The 18,145-nt window shown below is 46.1% G+C and overlaps 1 protein-coding gene across 1 annotated transcript in view; it reads left to right on the top strand.

The window, feature by feature from the left end:
- Positions 1 to 18,145, top strand: part of LOC121547387 (glutamate receptor ionotropic, NMDA 2C) — a 91,075-nt gene that overhangs the window by 52,470 nt on the left and 20,460 nt on the right. Inside the window, exons 5-9 of the mRNA XM_045209723.1 lie at positions 936 to 1,001; positions 2,220 to 2,408; positions 2,996 to 3,336; positions 3,467 to 3,581; positions 9,172 to 9,383. Coding sequence (XP_045065658.1) covers positions 936 to 1,001; positions 2,220 to 2,408; positions 2,996 to 3,336; positions 3,467 to 3,581; positions 9,172 to 9,383 — 923 coding nt within the window. The remainder of the gene's footprint in view (positions 1 to 935; positions 1,002 to 2,219; positions 2,409 to 2,995; positions 3,337 to 3,466; positions 3,582 to 9,171; positions 9,384 to 18,145) is intronic.

Below are 18,145 nucleotides of genomic sequence, written 5' to 3'. Positions count from 1 at the left end.
TTACATGGTACACACAAACACACTTATTCTAAATGATAATTTTTGTGTTTCACAAAATACAGGTAGCTTCTGTTGTAACAGAAAATATGGTACTTTATATTATGCTAGACAATGTCTTCAAAGTGTGATTTTACATTCGTGATACATTTTATAATAAAAAGACAGATATAAAGTCAATTGGGTTTATCCATTCGTTCAAGTTCTTAAAGTATCAGTGTCAGTTGTAGGTTGTTCCCTGCGCACATTTTCATTGTTATGTGCTTTATTATTATTATTATTATTATTATTATTATTATTATTATTATTATTATTATTATTATTATTAATATTATTATGTGTATTGACAAAGAAAAACTTCCACCCTAACACACAAGTCAAGTGATACCATGTTTGCTAACCTAAGACACGTTTTGTCTTTTCACAGTGTGTTATTACATCAGGTGCTATGTCATTTTCATAGGATCGTTATGTAGGCTTTATGTCAGCTCATATAGTCTGCTCACAGTCGTAGACCCAAAGCTGTATACAGAATGCCTGCTGAGAAGGCAATGTTTAACGGTTTCACATATATCAGTGTTCACAGCGCGGCTTTAACAGAGATAGAATCGACCCTCACAGCCCGTTGTTTACGAGTGTGAGTGTGTGTGTGTGTGTGTGTGTGTGTGTGTGTGTGTGTGTGTGTGTGTGTGTGTGTGTGTGTGTGTGTGCGTAGGTGTGTTTAGGTGTTATAACAGCGATAGGATTGACCACACATTATTTACCTCTGGGTGTGGAGAATGTTTACTTGATAGGTTAAGGAGGAAGAGAGAGTGTGTGTCTGTGTGCGAGTGTTTGTGTGTGTGCTCACCTGAATAGTGTACAGTATTATTATGTAGAGCTAACATATTCTCTCTCCTCCACTCCCTCTCCTTCTCCCCCCACTCCTCCCCCTTTAGGCTGAGGGTTCAACGTTTCTCCAGATGGGTGCCTCCCTGGAGCAGCAGATCGTCTGCATGTTCAAGGTACAAGAATATAATATTTGAAAGTTAATGTTCGCTTATAGAACCCCCTTTCAGCCAATCAGAATTTAGTATTCAGCAAAGCTGTGGTCTAAAATGTAATGTCAGTATATTATTTTATATTTATGGGTTGTTCCACGATTACATTTTGCATCCCTTTGATATTTCAAGTAGAAATTGTGCACCAATATTGCCTGTTATATTAAATGAAGTGCCCTTCAGATTATTATTATGAATAAAGGCTTGATAAAGCAGGGTTTCCCAAACTTGGTCCTAGGGCCCCCCCCTCAGTGCACATTTTGGTTTTTGCCCTAGCACTACACAGCTGATTCAAACCTACTCATCATCAAGCTTTGATTATTTGAATCAGCTGTGTAGTGCTAGGACAAAAAAACAAATGTGCACCCAGGCGTGGCCCCAGGACCGAGTTTGGGAAACCCTGCTCTAAAGTGCCTAAATTCAGCATTTTGATATGTCCCTTGTCATGTTTCTCCGACTTCTATGAAGATTTTAACCCACTTCTCCAAGTTTTCACCATCATTTTAAAGCCCTAGTGATTTTTTAGCTTTGACAAAGTAATTTCTGAAGATTATTATTTATTTATGTTATTAGTGATCAATTAACATCTGTCCCTCATTTTATGGTCAAATCTATTATGTGGAACTCTCGTTTCAATATGGTGAAACTATTCATTTTTAAGTTATTTTGTTCAAAAGAAACATTGTACATATAATAGTCAAATTATAGTGTAAAAGCAGGTGAGCTGGTTCTACTCTTTTTGGCCTTTTGTTTTGTGGTGGAAAACTGAGCGCGTCCAGCACAACACGTCACCTCTATTACCCATAGATAGATAGGCTAGAAATGTTTGAACAATTTCATTTTTCTGTGAAGCTTGCCTTCAATTTCCCCTCCCTGTTGCACACAACAAGCTTCCATTACCCCTGTCACAAGTGGATTTATTGCTGATTTAAGATCAAAACATCAACCCTGTCACGGTCAACTCTGTTACTTTATTTGGCACTTCATTGGCACTTACTATAATCCTTTTTTTGAGATGGGAAAAGGAGTTTTTTTTAATTAATTTGAACATGTGCTCTTTATGACAGAATGTTAATTAGGTGAAATAAAAAGTTATTTTGGACCAAATTACACTACCTAAAATGTACTCTATTAGTGGAACGACCCTTATATGTAATATGTTAAATCATGTCTATATTCTAGTTGATGGAGGAGTATGACTGGGGAGACTTTGTAGTCATCACCAGCATGTGGCCGGGATATGAGACGTTTGTAGACTACGTCCGCTCCTACACGGACACTTCCTACTTCCTGTGGAGGCTACAGGATATCCTGTCTCTGGAGATGTCCGTCGGAACCAGTGACGTCCGAGCCAAACGCATGTTACAGCAGGTAGGAGAGAAAGTCTTTAAAACTATATATATATATAGAGAGAGAGAGAGAGAGAGGGAGAGAGAGAGAGAGAGAGAGAGAGAGAGAGAGAGAGAGAGAGAGAGAGAGAGAGAGAGAGAGAGAGAGAGAGAGAGAGAGAGAGAGAGAGAGAGAGAGACATCCTATAGCAGTGGTCACCAACCTATAGTATATTATGTCTCTATACAGGTGTTCCTATGAAGAGGACAAGTAGCTGTTCTTTAGGGTTAGGGTTTAACCTGGATGTGGACATGAAGCTAGGGTTAGGGTTGAAGCTAGGGTAATGGTTGAACCGGGATGTGGACATGAAGCTAGGGTTAGGGTTGAAGCTAGGGTAATGGTTGAACCGGGATGTGGACATGAAACTAGGGTTAGGGTTGTAGTTGAGGCCAGGGCTAGGGTTGAACCGGGATGTGGACATGAAGCTAGGGTTAGGGTTGTGGTTGAAACTAGGGTTAGGGTTGAACCGGGATGTGGACATTAAGCTAGAGTTAGGGTTAAGGTTACCGTTAGGTTTAGAGGTTAACGTTAGATAATACTTACAGTGTTATATCTGTCTGTCCCTCTAGATTGATTCCCAGGTGCTCCTGGCCTACTGTTCCTATGAAGAGGCCCAGTACCTGTTCCAGGTAGCAGGGGAGGTGGGTCTACTGGGGCCTGGGTACATCTGGATCCTCCCCTCCCTTGCGTTGGGCAACACAGAGAGCCCTCCACCTATCAGCTTCCCCATAGGACTGATTGGCGTCATCACTGACCACTGGAGGAAGAGCCTGAGGCAACGTGTCAGAGAGGGAGTGGCCATAGTGGCCAAAGGGGCGGATAGTTTCAGAAGGTATCAAGGGTTCCTTCCAGAGGGACACAGCGACTGCAACACACCAGTTACACACATCAACAACAACACACTGTTCAGGTGAGTGTGTGAAGCCACACACCTTCTCGTCCTGTGTGTGTGTGCTTGTCGTATAAGTAGACATGTACTAAACAGGTGTGTGTGTGTGTGAGTGCCGATAACATACTGAATCTGTGTGTGTGTGTTGCAGACACATGCTAAACGTGACATGGGAGCGTAAGGACCTGTCGTTCAACAGTGATGGCTACCTGACCAACCCCTCCATGGCCATCGTCTCATTGGACAGAGACAGACTGTGGGACAAGGTACTGATTATGTGTGTGTTTGTGTGTGTAAGTGTGTGTGTGTGTGTGTGTGTGTGTGTGTGTGTGTGTGTGTGTGTGTCTGGACCATGTATGTGTGTGTGTGTGGTTTGGTTCTTCTATCCTTGTGTGTACCTAAAATCCCCCAAAGTCCCCACAAGGATAGTAAAACAAGAGAAATTCTCCCTCGTGGGGACATTTCCCACATCCCCATGAGGACAAAGGCTATTTTAAGCTTAGGGGTTAGGTTTAGGGTTAGGTTTACAATTAAGATTAGGGTTAGAATTAGTGTTAGGGTAAGGAGTTAGTGGTTAGGTTTAGGGGTAGGAATTAGATTTAGGGTTTGGATTATGGGTTAAGGTTAGGTTTAGGGTTAGGGGTTAGGGAAAATAGCATTTTGAATATAAATTAATTTTAGGTCCCTACGAGGATAGAGGAACATAACATTGTGTGTGGTTGGGTGTGTGTGTGTGTGTGTGTGCATATGTGTGCATGTGTGTGCATGTATGTGTGTGTGTACAGTCTGAAAACTCAAACACAAACAAAAAGTCTGGCTGCTGAGGTTTTGGCAATGCTCCGGATTTCCCTACAAAACACATTCATTCACAACCCCATGCTTCTATTTATTTCCTTTTCTTTTCTTTTCATATCTCTTCCCTTTAACCGTCTCACTCTCTCTGTAACACTCACTCTCACTCTTTCCTTAAAACCTCTCTCCCCCTCTCCTCAGCCCTCTCCCCTCCTTACCTCCAGTGTCATGTAGCTCATACATTAGTGAAAAAGTGGTATAGTGCACTTACATGTGGGTTTGTGCACGTGACATGCCCTTTTCATCCCTTCTCTCTCTTTTTGACATACTGACAGCACTACACATCTCATTTTTTAAAACTAAGTCAGGGGGAACCGTCTCTCTGTCTTCCTCACTTCTTTCCTCCTAGACAGGGAGGGAGGGGTGATTGATTTCAATAACTGCCTGCGAAAGGTTTATAACAGTTAAAACAGCACTGAGATTCATAGTCAGACACAATAATGTGGGTTATTTACTTGCTAATGGGGCTTTAAATCGTGTTGTAGCTATTTTTTATGCCTATAAATCAACAGAACTAGAGTTAGAGTTAGAAAAATGTATTTAAGTGTCACTCCACAATGATACAATAATACAAAATACAGATTTTATTTCAACCACATTGTGGATCACTCAAATTGAGTTCTTCGACACTAAAAACAATCATGAACTAACATTGTACAGGCTTCGTCTATAATACATTACATCATCTATACACGTGTAGCCTATGCATAAACAAACAAAACACAATACAGTGGATAAAAGGACAAATAGGCACTTAAAAAGAAACGTCTCCATTGGAGGATAAGACGGCAGGCTTTGGCGCAGGCATTTACAGTGCCTTCAGAAAGTATTCATAACCTTTGACTTATTCCACATTTTGTTGTGTTACAGCCTGAATTCAAAATGGTTTAAATATATATTTTTTCTCACCAATCTACACACAATACCCCATAATGACAAAGTGAAAACATGGTTTTAGACACGTTTGCTAATTTATTGAAAATGAAAAACAGAAATACAGTGCGCTCCAAAAGTATTAGGACAGTGAAACCTTTTTTGTTTTGGCTCTGTACTGCAGCACTCTGGATTTGAAATTATACAATGACTTTGAGGTTAAAGTGCAGACTGTCAGCTTTAATTTGAGGGTATTTTCATCCATAGCGGGTGATTTTACTATTGGGACAAATTGAGACAAATGTACTTACACTGTATGTGTATTAACGTGGTCAAAAGTGTAGTATTTGGTCCCATATTCCTAGCACACAATGATTACATCAAGCTTGTGACTACACAAACTTATTGGATGCATTTGCTGTTTGTTTTGGTTGTGTTTCAGATTATTTTGTTCCCAATAGAAATGAATGGTAAATAATGTATTGTGTCATTTCGGAATAACTTTTATTGTAAATAAGAATAGAATATGTTTCAAAACACTTCTACATTCAGGTGGATGCTACCATGATTACGGATAATCCTGAATGAATCGTGAATAATGATGAGTGAGAAAGTTACAGAGGCATAAATATCAAACCCCCAAAAACAGCCTATAGGGAGGAGGTCAGAGACCTGGCAGTGTGGTGCCAGGACAACAACATCTCTCTCAATGTGAGCAAGCCAAAGGAGCTGATCATGGACTACAGGAAAAGGAGGGCCGAATAGGCCCCCATTCACATCGACAGGGCTGTAGTGGAGCGGGTTTAGAGTTTCAAGCTCCTTGGTGTCCACATCACCAACAAACTATCATGGTCCAAACACACCAAGACAGTCGTAAAGAGGGCACGACAACACCTTTTCCCCCTCAGGAGACTGAAAATAAAAGATTTGGCATGGGTCCCAAGATCCTCAAAAAGTTCTACAGCTGCACCATCGAGAGCATCCTGACCGGTTGCATCACCGCCTGGTATGGCAACTGCTCGGCATCCGACCGTAAGGCGCTACAGAGGGTAGTGCGTACAGCCCAGTACATCACTGGGGCTAAGCTTCCTGCCATCCAGGACCTACAGTACCAGTCAAAAGACTGGACACACCTACTCATTCAAGGGTTTTTCTTTAGATTTTTTAAAACTATTTTCTACATTGTAGAACAATAGTGAAGACATCAAAACCATGAAATAACACATATTGAATCATCTAGTAACCAAAAAAGTGTTAAATCAAAATATTTTAGATTTTAGCCACCCTTTGCCTTTATGACAGCTTTGCACAGTCTTGGCATTCTCTCAACCAGCTTCATGAGAAATGCTTTTCCAACAGTCTTGAAGGAGTTCCCACATATGCTGAGCACTTGTTGGCTGCTTTTCCTTCCCTCTGAATCCCCATCTCAATTGGGTTGTGGTCGGGTGATTGTGGAGGCCATGTCATCTGATGCAGCACTCCATCAGTCTCCTTGATCAAATAGCAGTTACACAGTCTGGAGGTGTGTGTTGGGTCATTGTCCTGTTGAAAAACAAATGACAGTCCCACTAAGCGCAAACCAGATGGGATGGTGTATGGCTGCAGAATGCTGTGGTAGCCATGTGGGTAAATTCTAAATAAATCACAGACAGTGTCACCAGCAAAGCACCCCCACACCATCACACCTCCTCTTTCATGCTTCACGGTGGGAACCACACATGCGGAGATCACCTACTCTGCATCTCACAAAGACACGGCGGATGTAACCAAAAATCTCAAATTTGGACTCATCAGACCAAAGGACAGATTTTCACCGGTCTAATCTCCATTGCTCGTGTTTCTTGGCCCAAGCAAGTCTCTTCTTATTATTGGTGTCCTTTAGTACATATTTCTTTGCAGCAATTCGACCATGAAGGCCTGATTAACTCAGTCTCCACTGAACAGTTGATGTTGAGATATGTCTGTTACTTGAACTCTTTGAAGCATTTTTTTGGGTTGCAATCTGAGGTGCAGTTAACTCTAATACATTTATCCTCTACAGCAGAGGTAACTCTGGGTCTTCCTTTCCTGTGGCGGTCCTCATGAGAGCCAGTTTCATTATAGCGCTTGATGGTTTTTGCGACTGCACTTGAAGAAACTTTTCAAGTTCTTGACATTTTCCGGACTGACTGACCTTCATGTCTTAAAGTAATGATGGACTGTCGTTTCTCTTTGCTTATTTGAGCTGTTCTTGCATATTATGGACTTGGTCTTTTACCAAATAGGGCAATCTTCTGTATACCACTCCTACCTTGTCACAACACAACTGATTGGCTCAAACATTTTAAGAAGGAAAGAAATTCCACAATTAACTTTTAAGAAGGCATACATGTTAATTGAAATGCATTCCAGGTGACTACCTCGTGAAGCTGGTTGAGAGAATGCCAAGAGTGTGCAAAGCTGTCATGAAGGCAAAGGGTGGCTACTTTGAAGAAGATCAAATATACAATATATTTTGATTTGTTTAACACTTTCTTGTTTACTACATGATTCCATATGTGTTATTTCATAGTTGTGATGTCGTCACTATTATTCTACAATGTAGAAAATAGTAAAAATTAAGAAAAACCCTTGAATTAGTAGGTGTGTCCAATCTTTTGACTGGTACTGTATATGCGCGGCGGTGTCAGAGGAAGGCCCAAATAATTGCCAAAGTCTCCAGTCACCCAAGTCATAGACTGTTCTCTCTGCTACAGCACGGCAAGCGGTACCGGAGCGCCAAGTCTAGGTTCAAAAGGCTCCTTAACAGCTTCTACCCCCAAGCCATAAGACTGTTTATGGCTTGGGGGTTACTTTTTATTTTATTTTTTACTTTAGTTTATTTAGTAAATATTTATTGAACTGCATTGTTGGTTAAGGGCTTGTAAGTAAACATTTCACGATAAGGTCTACACCTGTTATATTCGACGCATGTGAAAAATACAATTTGATTTGATTACAGCTGTGAGTTTTTCTGGGTAAGTCTCTAAGTGCTTTGCACACCTGGATTGTATTATATTTGCACATTATTCTTTTTGAAATTCTCCAAGTTGGTTGTTGATCATTGCTAGACTGACATTTTCAAGTCTTGCCATACATTTTCAAGCCGATGTAAGTCAAAACTGTAACTAGGCCACTCAGGAACATTCAATATCGTCTTGGTAAGCAACTCCAGTGTATATTTGACCTTGTATTTTTGTAAGGACAGACACTGGGAGACGAGAAGCAAGTACAGGTAGCGAACATTTATTGAAAAAACCGACAGGAACAAAACACTGACAGCGTCTGGACAACGGAAAACGAAACAACATTAATGCAGACACCGGAATGAAACTGAGGAAGTGACAGGACAAGCCAGCCGAGGAGCGGGAACCTGTCGAGCCTGATGGGTCGGCCGAGGCATGGGAGCCTCACGAGCCGGCCGAGGAGCGGGAACCTGTCGAGCCTGATGGGTCGACTGAGGCGTGGGAGCCTGACGAGCCGGCTGAGGCGTGGGAGCCTGACCAGCCGGCTGAGGCGTGGGAGCCTGACCAGCCGGCTGAGGCGTGGGAGCCTGCCGAGTCAACTGAGGCAAGAAAGCTCTCGAGCCAGCGAAGGCTTGGAAGCCTGACGAGCCAGCTCAGGCATCCCTGGTTCCCTCGGCCTTGGCACCCGGACCCGACATCACCAACACAAAAAAAAAAAAAAAACTCTCTGAACATTTCTTGAAGCTTATCTTCGCTTTCAGAGATCAATACAATGTCATCTGCATATAAAAGAACAGACACTATGATTTATGACTGGAGGGATGGAGTTGGAAGCTCCAGGGAAAGAAGGCTGGGTGACAAATGGAGCCCCAGTACGGTTAAGCGAGGACAGGTTCTTAACAGAGATCACTGGGTCCTCTAAAGCTCTGCTCAGGGTCAAAATCCACTGGATTACCTGGATCAGCCTCTCTCAGATCTACAGCCCTGAGTGTGTGTTTTATCCACTTTCATGTACTCTTCCTCCTACCCCCCCCTCTCTCTCTCTCTCTCTCTCTCTCTCTCTCTCTCTCTCTCTCTCTCTCTCTCTCTCTCTCTCTCTCTCTCTCTCTCTCTCTCTCTCTCCTCCTGCCCCCTCCCCCTCCCCCAGGTGGGTACATTAGAGCGGGGTATCCTCCAGGTGCGTTACCCGGTGTGGCCTCGCTATGGCACTTTTCTCGAGACGGTATCAGATGACCGCCACCTGACGGTAGCCACTCTGGAGGAGAGGCCCTTCGTCATCGTAGAAAACGTGGACCCAGACACGGGCACCTGCGTACGCAACACCGTGCCTTGCCGACGCCAGTCCAACCGCACCGAGAGGTACGCATGACACACACACACACACACCAACAACATGCAAATTGCAAATGTATACTGACAAAGCTGATGCTAGATATTGAGACCAGGATAATTTTATATATTTAAACACAAAAACATACACACACATACACACACTCTGTTAAGCTGTTGTCAGAGCACATAAAAAGCAGCTGTGTAATCCCTAAAGCTGTGTCAAACCATGTGCATGAACACACCTGGAGTGAAACAGATTACTAACACGAGCCAACCACTACACAATCATAACACAACAATGACACACCAGGGGCCAACCATTTACACACATGTTACATACCTGCAGCATGTACTTAGACATTCACACGAGTCACACATCAAATATAGACCCAGTATATTAATGGTGGAGAGATGTGTGGGGAGAGTGGTTGAGTGCGATGGCACATTGATTGGCTGTAAAGAAGATGTATCTGCCAACGCTGGCATATAAACTCAGCAAAAAAAGAAACTCTCACTGTCAACTGTGTTTATTTTCAGCAAACTTAACATATTGTATGACCATAACAAGATTCAACAACTGAGACATAAACTGAACAAGTTCCACAGACATGTGACTAACAGAAATTGAATAATGTGTCCCTGAACAAAGGGGGGGTCAAAATCAAAAGTAACATTCAGTATCTGGTGTGGCCACCAGCTGCATTAAGTACTGCAGTGCATCTCCTCCTAATGGACTGCACCAGATTTGCCAGTTCTTGCTGTGCGATGTTACCCCACTCTTCCACCAAGGCACCTGCAAGTTCCCAGACATTTCTGGGGGGAATGGCCCTAGCCCTCACCCTCCGATCCAACAAGTCCCAGACGTGCTCAATGGGATTGAGATCCGGGCTCTTCGCTGGCCATGGCAGAACACTGACATTCCTGTCTTGCAGAAAATCACGCACAGAACGAGCAGTATGGCTGGTGGTATTGTCATGCTGGTGGGTCATGTCAGGATGAGCCTGCAGGAAGGGTACCACATGAGGGAGGAGGATGTCTTGCGTTGAGATTGCCTGCAATGGTAACAAGCTCAGCCCGATGATGCTGTGACACACCGCCCCAGACCATGACGGACCCTCCACCTCCAAATTGATCGCGCTCCAGAGTACAGGCCTCGGTGTAACGCTCATTCCTTCGACGTTAAACGCGAATCCAACCATCACCCCTGGTGAGACAAAACCGCGACTCGTCAGTGAAGAGCACTTTTTGCCAGTCCTGTCTGGTCCAGCGACGGTGGGTTTGTGCCCATAGGCGACGTTGTTGCCGGTGATGTCTGGTGAGGACCTGCCTTACAACAGACCTACAAGCCCTCAGTCCAGCCTGTCTCAGCCTATTGTGGACAGTTTGAGCACTGATGAAGGGATTGTGCGTTCCTGGTGTAACTCGGGCAGTTGTTGTTGCCATCCTGTACCTGTCCCGCAGGTGTGATATTCGGATGTACCGATCCTGTGCAGGTGTTGCTACACGTGGTCTGCCACTGTGAGGACGATCAGCTGTCCGTCCTGTCTCCCTGTAGCTCTGTCTTAGGCGTCTCACAGTACAGACGTTGCAATTTATTGTCCTGGCCACATCTGCAGTCCTCATGCCTCCTTGCAGCATGCATTAGGCACGTTCACGCAGCTGAGCAGGGACCCTGGGCATCTTTCTTTTGGTCAGTAGAAAGGCCTCTTTAGTGTCCTAAGTTTTCATAACTGTGACCTTAATTGCCTACCGTCTGTAAGCTGTTAGTATCTTAATGACCGTTCCACAGGTGCATGTTCATTAATTGTTTATGGGAAACAGTGTTTAAAACCTTTACAATGAAGATCTGTGAAGTTATTTTGATTTTTACAAATTATCTTTGAAAGACAGGGTCCTGAAAAAGGGACGTTTCTTTTTTTTGTTGAGTTTATATCATGGTAGGATAGAAATCACACAACTCTCTCTCTCTCTCTCTCTCTCTCTCTCTCTCTCTCTCTCTCTCTCTCTCTCTCTCTCGCTCTCTCTCTCTCTCCTGATTCAATAAATACTTTGTTGGCATGAATGGGTGGTTGCCACTGTTGCCAAAGCAATGTATATGAAGTATTACATAAATTAACAATATGTTTGAGCAACGATAATAATATATAGGAAAATAATAAAGAAAACATTTAACAAACAGCAACAACTGAGAAATTAGATCTACAAGGGCTCATGTGTATGACATGGTGGGAGCTATTGTCTCTCTTATATTATGACAGGCCAGGACATAATCTGGAGCAAGATCTACTCTCTACATTTTCTTCTAACAAAATGCAGATATTCTACTCAACAGGCAGTTCAAGAAATCCTGCAATGCTTTCTTCAAATTTCAGGAGATCAATGCCTCATATTTTGAGCAGTGGAGTAGGAAGAGCTGCTCATTCTCTATTCACCCGACCCACAGTGCTTACATAGTCTTTCTTCTTTGACCTTCCATGTTTGTCTATGGCGATCTGTCTCTATTGCCAGGCTATGCTCTCTCTCTCTCTCTCTCTCTCTCTCTCTCTCTCTCTCTCTCTCTCTCTCTCTCTCTCTCTCTCTCTCTCTCTCTCTCTCTCTCTCTCTCTCTCTCTCTCTCTCTCTCTCTCTCTCTCTCTCTCTCTCTCTCTCTCTCTCTCTGTCTCTGTGCTTGGGGTGTGAGAAAGAGGGGGAGAGAGAGACAGAGTTAGTGAATGTAAAATAGAGGATGTTAATCATATGTTGGTGACACAGCTATTCTCCGTAGCAGATGTTTGGTGTAATTGAAAGGTTCTTTACTCATTAAAACTCCTCTCTTTGGACAGCGGCTGGTCTCGTTGGCAAGATAACTGAACTCCATTAAGTGAGAGTAGCATAAACAGGTTGGTTGTTTAGCAACAAAACCGATGCGTGCGCAACTATGTGGCAAAACAGACAGAGTTGGCTTAGATTGTTGACAACATGTAAACTACATTTAGTCTCAAATGTTTATTGAAAACAAATACATTTGCACAATGAGCACTTGTCTCAAATACATAATTATAGTTGTTGGTTAGCTAGCTAGCAAATGATTGCCATATTAGCTGTGATGTCACGAGAGGCTGTGTCCTGGAGGGACGTTACATCCCCCTGAGGTGGCTGCAAACCCAGACAGCTATGGCTCCATCTGCTGGTATGGTCGGGAACTCCAACCCTCTGTGGCCAATCTTCCCACGCAGCTGAAACCAATCAGGGGCTGATGGGCTGGAGTTGTTTTGAAGGGAAGAGACACGGTCTGGAGGGTGGGCTCGGGGAAGAAGAGAATTGTGTTATAATTTCGTTAGTTGCCGAAGACGGTTAATAAAATCCTTGTTTTGGTTGAACCTGGTCTCCCTGCACTACTTGGGCAATCCGTGTAGCCTCTCGTGACATCACAGGTGGTGGAGAATACGGGCAAGCTCAAGCGTTAATAGTGCATGTCAGAGGAGGATACCGAAGGTTTGATCACCCAGTTTTCCAAGTTGGCCGTAGGCTCCCCGCCGACTGAAATGGAGGACATATTGAAAGCCCTTGTTGCTGGCCAGCAAGCCCAGATGCAAGCAAACGTGGCTCTCTTGGAGGAGCAAAAGAAAGCCAACCTTCTGAAGGCAGAGGAATTGCAGTTGCAGAGACAGATGGTTGTCCAAAATACCCGCCCAATAAAGGCAAGTGACTTTATATCTAAGATGGGAGCTACCGATGACATTGAGGCATACCTGCATGCATTTGAGGCCACGGCCACTAGGAGGCCTGGCCCAAGCAACAGTGGGTTGGTCTGTTAGCCCCCTTCCTAACCGGGGAATCGCTGAATGCTGTCCGGGACCTGGGCCCTGACCAGGTTACTGACTATGATGCCCTGAAGTCTGAGATCCTCAGCAGATATGGACTCACAAAGTTTGGTATGGCCCAGCGCTTTCACAGCTGGACCTTCCAACCAGACCAACCTCCTCGGGCGCAGATGCATGAACTTGTCCGAATCGCAAGGAAATGGCTGGATCCGCAGAGGAATACAGCAGCGGCGGTGGTGGAGGCCGTTGTGGTGGATCGTTACCTACGCGCCCTGCCTTATGAGGCAAAAACGGTTCATCAGTCAACAGGCCTTGACCACGGCTGATCTGACCGTGGAAGCTGTGGAAAAGTACCAGGCCACAGCGGAGATGCTGAATGCTTCCCGAAAAGACCCCAGGAGTGCGGCCCCACCACAAATGGGAAGGACCCGTCCAAAGGACCCCAAGGTCTCGAACCCAGCCACGTCAGGACTTATCCCGGCTCCAGGGGGAGCCAGAAACCAGGCGGGTCCAAGAAGAGTACACCAGGAGGGGGAAACTCGACAGTGTTACCGGTGTGGGGAGATGGGACATATCTCCTGGCAGTGTGGGAAACCAGCCGATGAACCTATGCCCACTGCGGAGTCCTCCAGCTCAGCACCCACACACCGTGTTGCCTCGCTCTTGGGAGTCGTAGATGGCGGCCCAGATCGACCCCCCACCTGCCCGGTAACTGTGAATCACCATGATGTGGAGGCCTTACTGGATTCTGGTAGCCGGGCCACCCTGGTGCGTAAGGATTTGGTGGGCCCAACGTGTCTGACCCCGGGGAAAGTCCTCCCAGTTTCCTGTGTCCATGGGGACACCAGAGAATACCCCATTACTGAACTTACAATGACCAGCACACGGGGAACCATACACACGACGGCGGGGGTGGTTGATTCCCTCCCCGTCCCTGTCCTAATTGGACGAGACTGCCCAGCCTTTTACCCACTCTGGAGAGAGTCTCAGGAGAGGATAACCCGAGTACCTCGGAAACGGAGAGGCAAGACTCATCCTGGGAAGGCTCCGGTGCAATCCTCCGAGTTACTCACTCCCGCCCGGGCTCTGATAGGGATGGCAGGTGCCCAGACCGACACCGAGACTGGTCCGGATACGGGAGAAGAGAACGCAGCCCAGGAAAGTGCTCCGTTCTCCAGTGAAGAAGACGTCCCAGGCACCCAAGAGCTTCCCCCTCTCACAGGCCAGTATGGTACGGCTCAATTACAAGATCCTACTCTTGCAAATGCCTTAAGAAATGTGCAGGTATTAGAAGGTGTAGTGTTAGGTGATAAGACAACCCCTACTTACCCCCATTTCGCAGTAAACCGGGGGTTAGTATATCAGATAGTCAAGAAAAATGAGGAAGTGCATGAACAGCTCCTCGTGCCACAGCCCTATCGGGCCACAGTACTCAACCTAGCCCACACACACCCGCTAGGGGCCCACTTGGGGGTAGAGAAGACTAAGGAAAGAATCATGCAACGTTTCTTTTGGCCAGGAGTACACAAAGAGATAGAGAACTACTGCCGTAGTTGCCCTGAGTGTCAGCAGGTTGCGCCAAAGCCCACATATAGAAACCCGCTCATTCCCTTGCCCATTATCGAAACTCCTTTTGAGAGGATTGGATTAGACATAGTCGGGCCCTTACCGAAAAGTGCCAGGGGACATCAATACATTCTGGTCATTCTGGACTATGCGTCCCCGGTACCCGGAGGCCATTCCGCTGAGGAAGGCTACATCCAGACAAATCGCCAAGGAGCTGTTCCGTCTCTCAACTAGTCTGGGAATCCCAAAAGAGATATTGACGGACCAAGGGACTCCATTCATGTCCAGGGTGATGAAAGAACTCTGTGCTTTACTGAAAATCAAACAGCTGAGAACCTCGGTCTACCACCCCCAGACAGATGGCCTAGTCGAACGTTTTAACAAAACACTAAAATCCATGCTGCGGAAGCGGTAGGGGAAGATGGGCGCAACTGGGATCAGCTGTTACCATACATATTATTTGCGGTGAGAGAGGTACCTCAGTCTTCTACTGGTTTTTCACCCTTTGAGCTCTTGCTTTCCTACAGACCCAGAGGACTGCTCGACATCGCCAAGGAGGCCTGGGAGGAGCAGCCATGCCAACAGCGGACACTGATCGACCATGTAGGGGCTATGAGGGGAGAGAATGAAGGCCATCTATCCCATGATGCGGGAACACATGGAGGCCAGTCAGCGGCAACAGCAAGCCTCCTACAACAGATCTGCTCAGCCCAGGGAGTTTAAGCCGGGGGACAGAGTGCTGGTCCTGGTGCCAACCGTTGAGTGCAAATTCCTGGCAACCTGGCAAGGACCATATGAGGTCATTGAACGCATGGGAGAAGTAAACTACAAGGTGAGGCAACCAGATAAAAGGAAAACTGAGCAGATTTATCATGTTAACCTTTTAAAGAAGTGGCACGCCAGAGAGGCGCTGTTTAGCTCTCTACCCCCCACAGAGACCCAGGAACCGGCGCGAGAAGAGGTTCAGCTGGGTCCAAATCTGTCCCCACATCAACGACAGATGGCCCTGGAACTCGTGGAGCAGAACCAGGATGTCTTCTCCTCCCTTCCCGGTCACACAGAGGTGGTCCAACATGAGATCCGCACCATGCCTGGCCGAACGGTAAACCAGCGCCCGTACCGCGTGCCAGAGGCTCGTAAAGTGGTTATACAGAAGGAGGTAAGGAAGATGCGGGAGTTGGGAGTAATCGAAGAGTCCCACAGTGCCTGGGCAAGTCCCATAGTACTAGTTCCCAAGCCAGACGGTTCAGTACGATTTTGTAATGACTATCGAAAGTTGAATGAAGTGTCTGAATTTGATGCATACCCAATGCCTCGTGTCGATGATTTAATAGACTCCTTGGGGCATGCTCGTTTCATAACCACTCTTGATCTCACAAAAGGCTACTGGCAGGTGCCCTTGACCCCGGCGTCTAAGGAGAAGACAGCCTTTGCCACCCCGGGAGGGGCTCTACCAGTATACCCGACTTCCGTTTGGTCTCCACGGGGCACCTGCCACGTTCCAACGCCTGATGGATCGAGTCCTTGCGCCCCACAAGAGTGCGCAGCGGCTTATTTGGATGATGTGGTTATACAAAGTCAGGATTGGGCCAGCCACCTACCCCGGGTACAAGCGGTGCTGGATTCGCTCAGGGAAGCAGGGCTCACGGCAAACCCGAAGAAGTGCAAGGTGGCCTTCAGTGAGACAAACTACCTGGGGTACACCATTGGGCGGGGGTTGGTCAAACCACAGGAAGCCAAACTGCGGGCCATACAGGACTGGCCACAGCCCATCAACAAGAAGCAAGTAAGGTCATTTTTGGGCCTCGCTGGCTACTATAGACGCTTTATTGCAGATTTTGCTACCATAGCGGCACCATTGACGGAGCTGACGACCAAACGCCACTCACGAATGGTGAAGTGGAACCCTGCGGCGGAGGCGGCTTTCCGCAACCTGAAGCGAGCACTCTGCTCCAGTCCGATCCTGGTGGCACCAGACTTCAAGAAGGAATTCATTGTCCAAGCGGATGCTTCGGAGGTGGGTCTGGGTGCTGTCCTCACCCAGGCACATGACGGGGAAGAACATCCCATTCTCTACCTAAGCAGGAAGTTACTTCCAAGAGAGAAGAACTATTCAACGGTGGAGAAGGAATGTCTGGCTGTAGTCTGGGCCCTGGAGTCCCTTCGGTTCTATCTCCTGGGCCGACGTTTCATGGTGGTATCTGATCACGCCCCTCTGCAGTGGATGGCCAAGAACAAGGAATCAAACAGTAGAGTAACCAGATGGTTTTTGAGCTTGCAACCGTTTAACTTTTCGGTTGTCCACAGGGCTGGCAAGCACCACGGAAATGCGGACGCCCTCTCCCGGCGTGATGCCTTCTTCACTGCCTTTACCCGACGAGGACGTCGGTCCCGAGGAGGGATGTGTGATGTCACGAGAGGCTGTGTCCTGGAGGGACGTTACATCCCCCTGAGGTGGCTGCAAACCCAGACAGCTATGGCTCCATCTGCTGGTATGGTCGGGAACTCCAACCCTCTGTGGCCAATCTTCCCACGCAGCTGAAACCAATCAGGGGCTGATGGGCTGGAGTTGTTTTGAAGGGAAGAGACACGGTCTGGAGGGTGGGCTCGGGGAAGAAGAGAATTGTGTTATAATTTCGTTAGTTGCCGAAGACGGTTAATAAAATCCTTGTTTTGGTTGAACCTGGTCTCCCTGCACTACTTGGGCAATCCCGCTGAAAGCTGTGTAGCCTCTCGTGACATCACATAGCATAGATGTGACATCAGTCAAAACACCTCAAAACAATGGTATCAAGAACAAGATAAAACTATCTGAAACAAGCCACCTACAATTCCCCACATTGCAACATCTTGTCATTGTTGCTAGCTATCTGGCCATCCCAAATCACAACAACACACAGACTTCTGCCCCATTGAAACATGTGCATTGTTTTCGTAACGTTGTCAGCTAACCCTTCTATAAGGCAAAGTCAAAGGCACGCTCTCTGAACTGACTATGGGCTAGCCGCAAGAGTGAAGCTATTGGTGTATGGTTCTACATGCTGTATGATGCTTTGTCTGGGTAGAATCCTAACTTATCTACGTGTGGATATCTCATTGTAATGTAGTCGCCGTATACCTACGTGCGGTTCTGGTTCGGGGATGCACAGAGTACACGAGAGTTGTATTGTAATGGCAGAATATTCATGTGCAGCGCTGCAGACACTAGTATAGTTATGTAGAAGCTTTGGGACAATTGTAACAACTGATGGCCACTAGATTATCGCCAGTTGATATCGCCAGCTCTCGTTAAACCATCAATACGAGCTAAAACCACCCACACAACTGATCTCAATTGCAACCATCATCCACCACCGTTTAACCTCTTCATAACGCAGATTTCCAAAAGGCTTCTTAACAGCTTCTACCCCCAAGCCATAA

This window comes from Coregonus clupeaformis, chromosome 31, assembly GCF_020615455.1.
Source record: "Coregonus clupeaformis isolate EN_2021a chromosome 31, ASM2061545v1, whole genome shotgun sequence".
In the NCBI taxonomy this organism is placed as follows: domain Eukaryota; kingdom Metazoa; phylum Chordata; class Actinopteri; order Salmoniformes; family Salmonidae; genus Coregonus; species Coregonus clupeaformis.
Note: the sequence above shows the minus strand (reverse complement) of the source record. Positions and strands in the feature narration are given on the sequence as shown.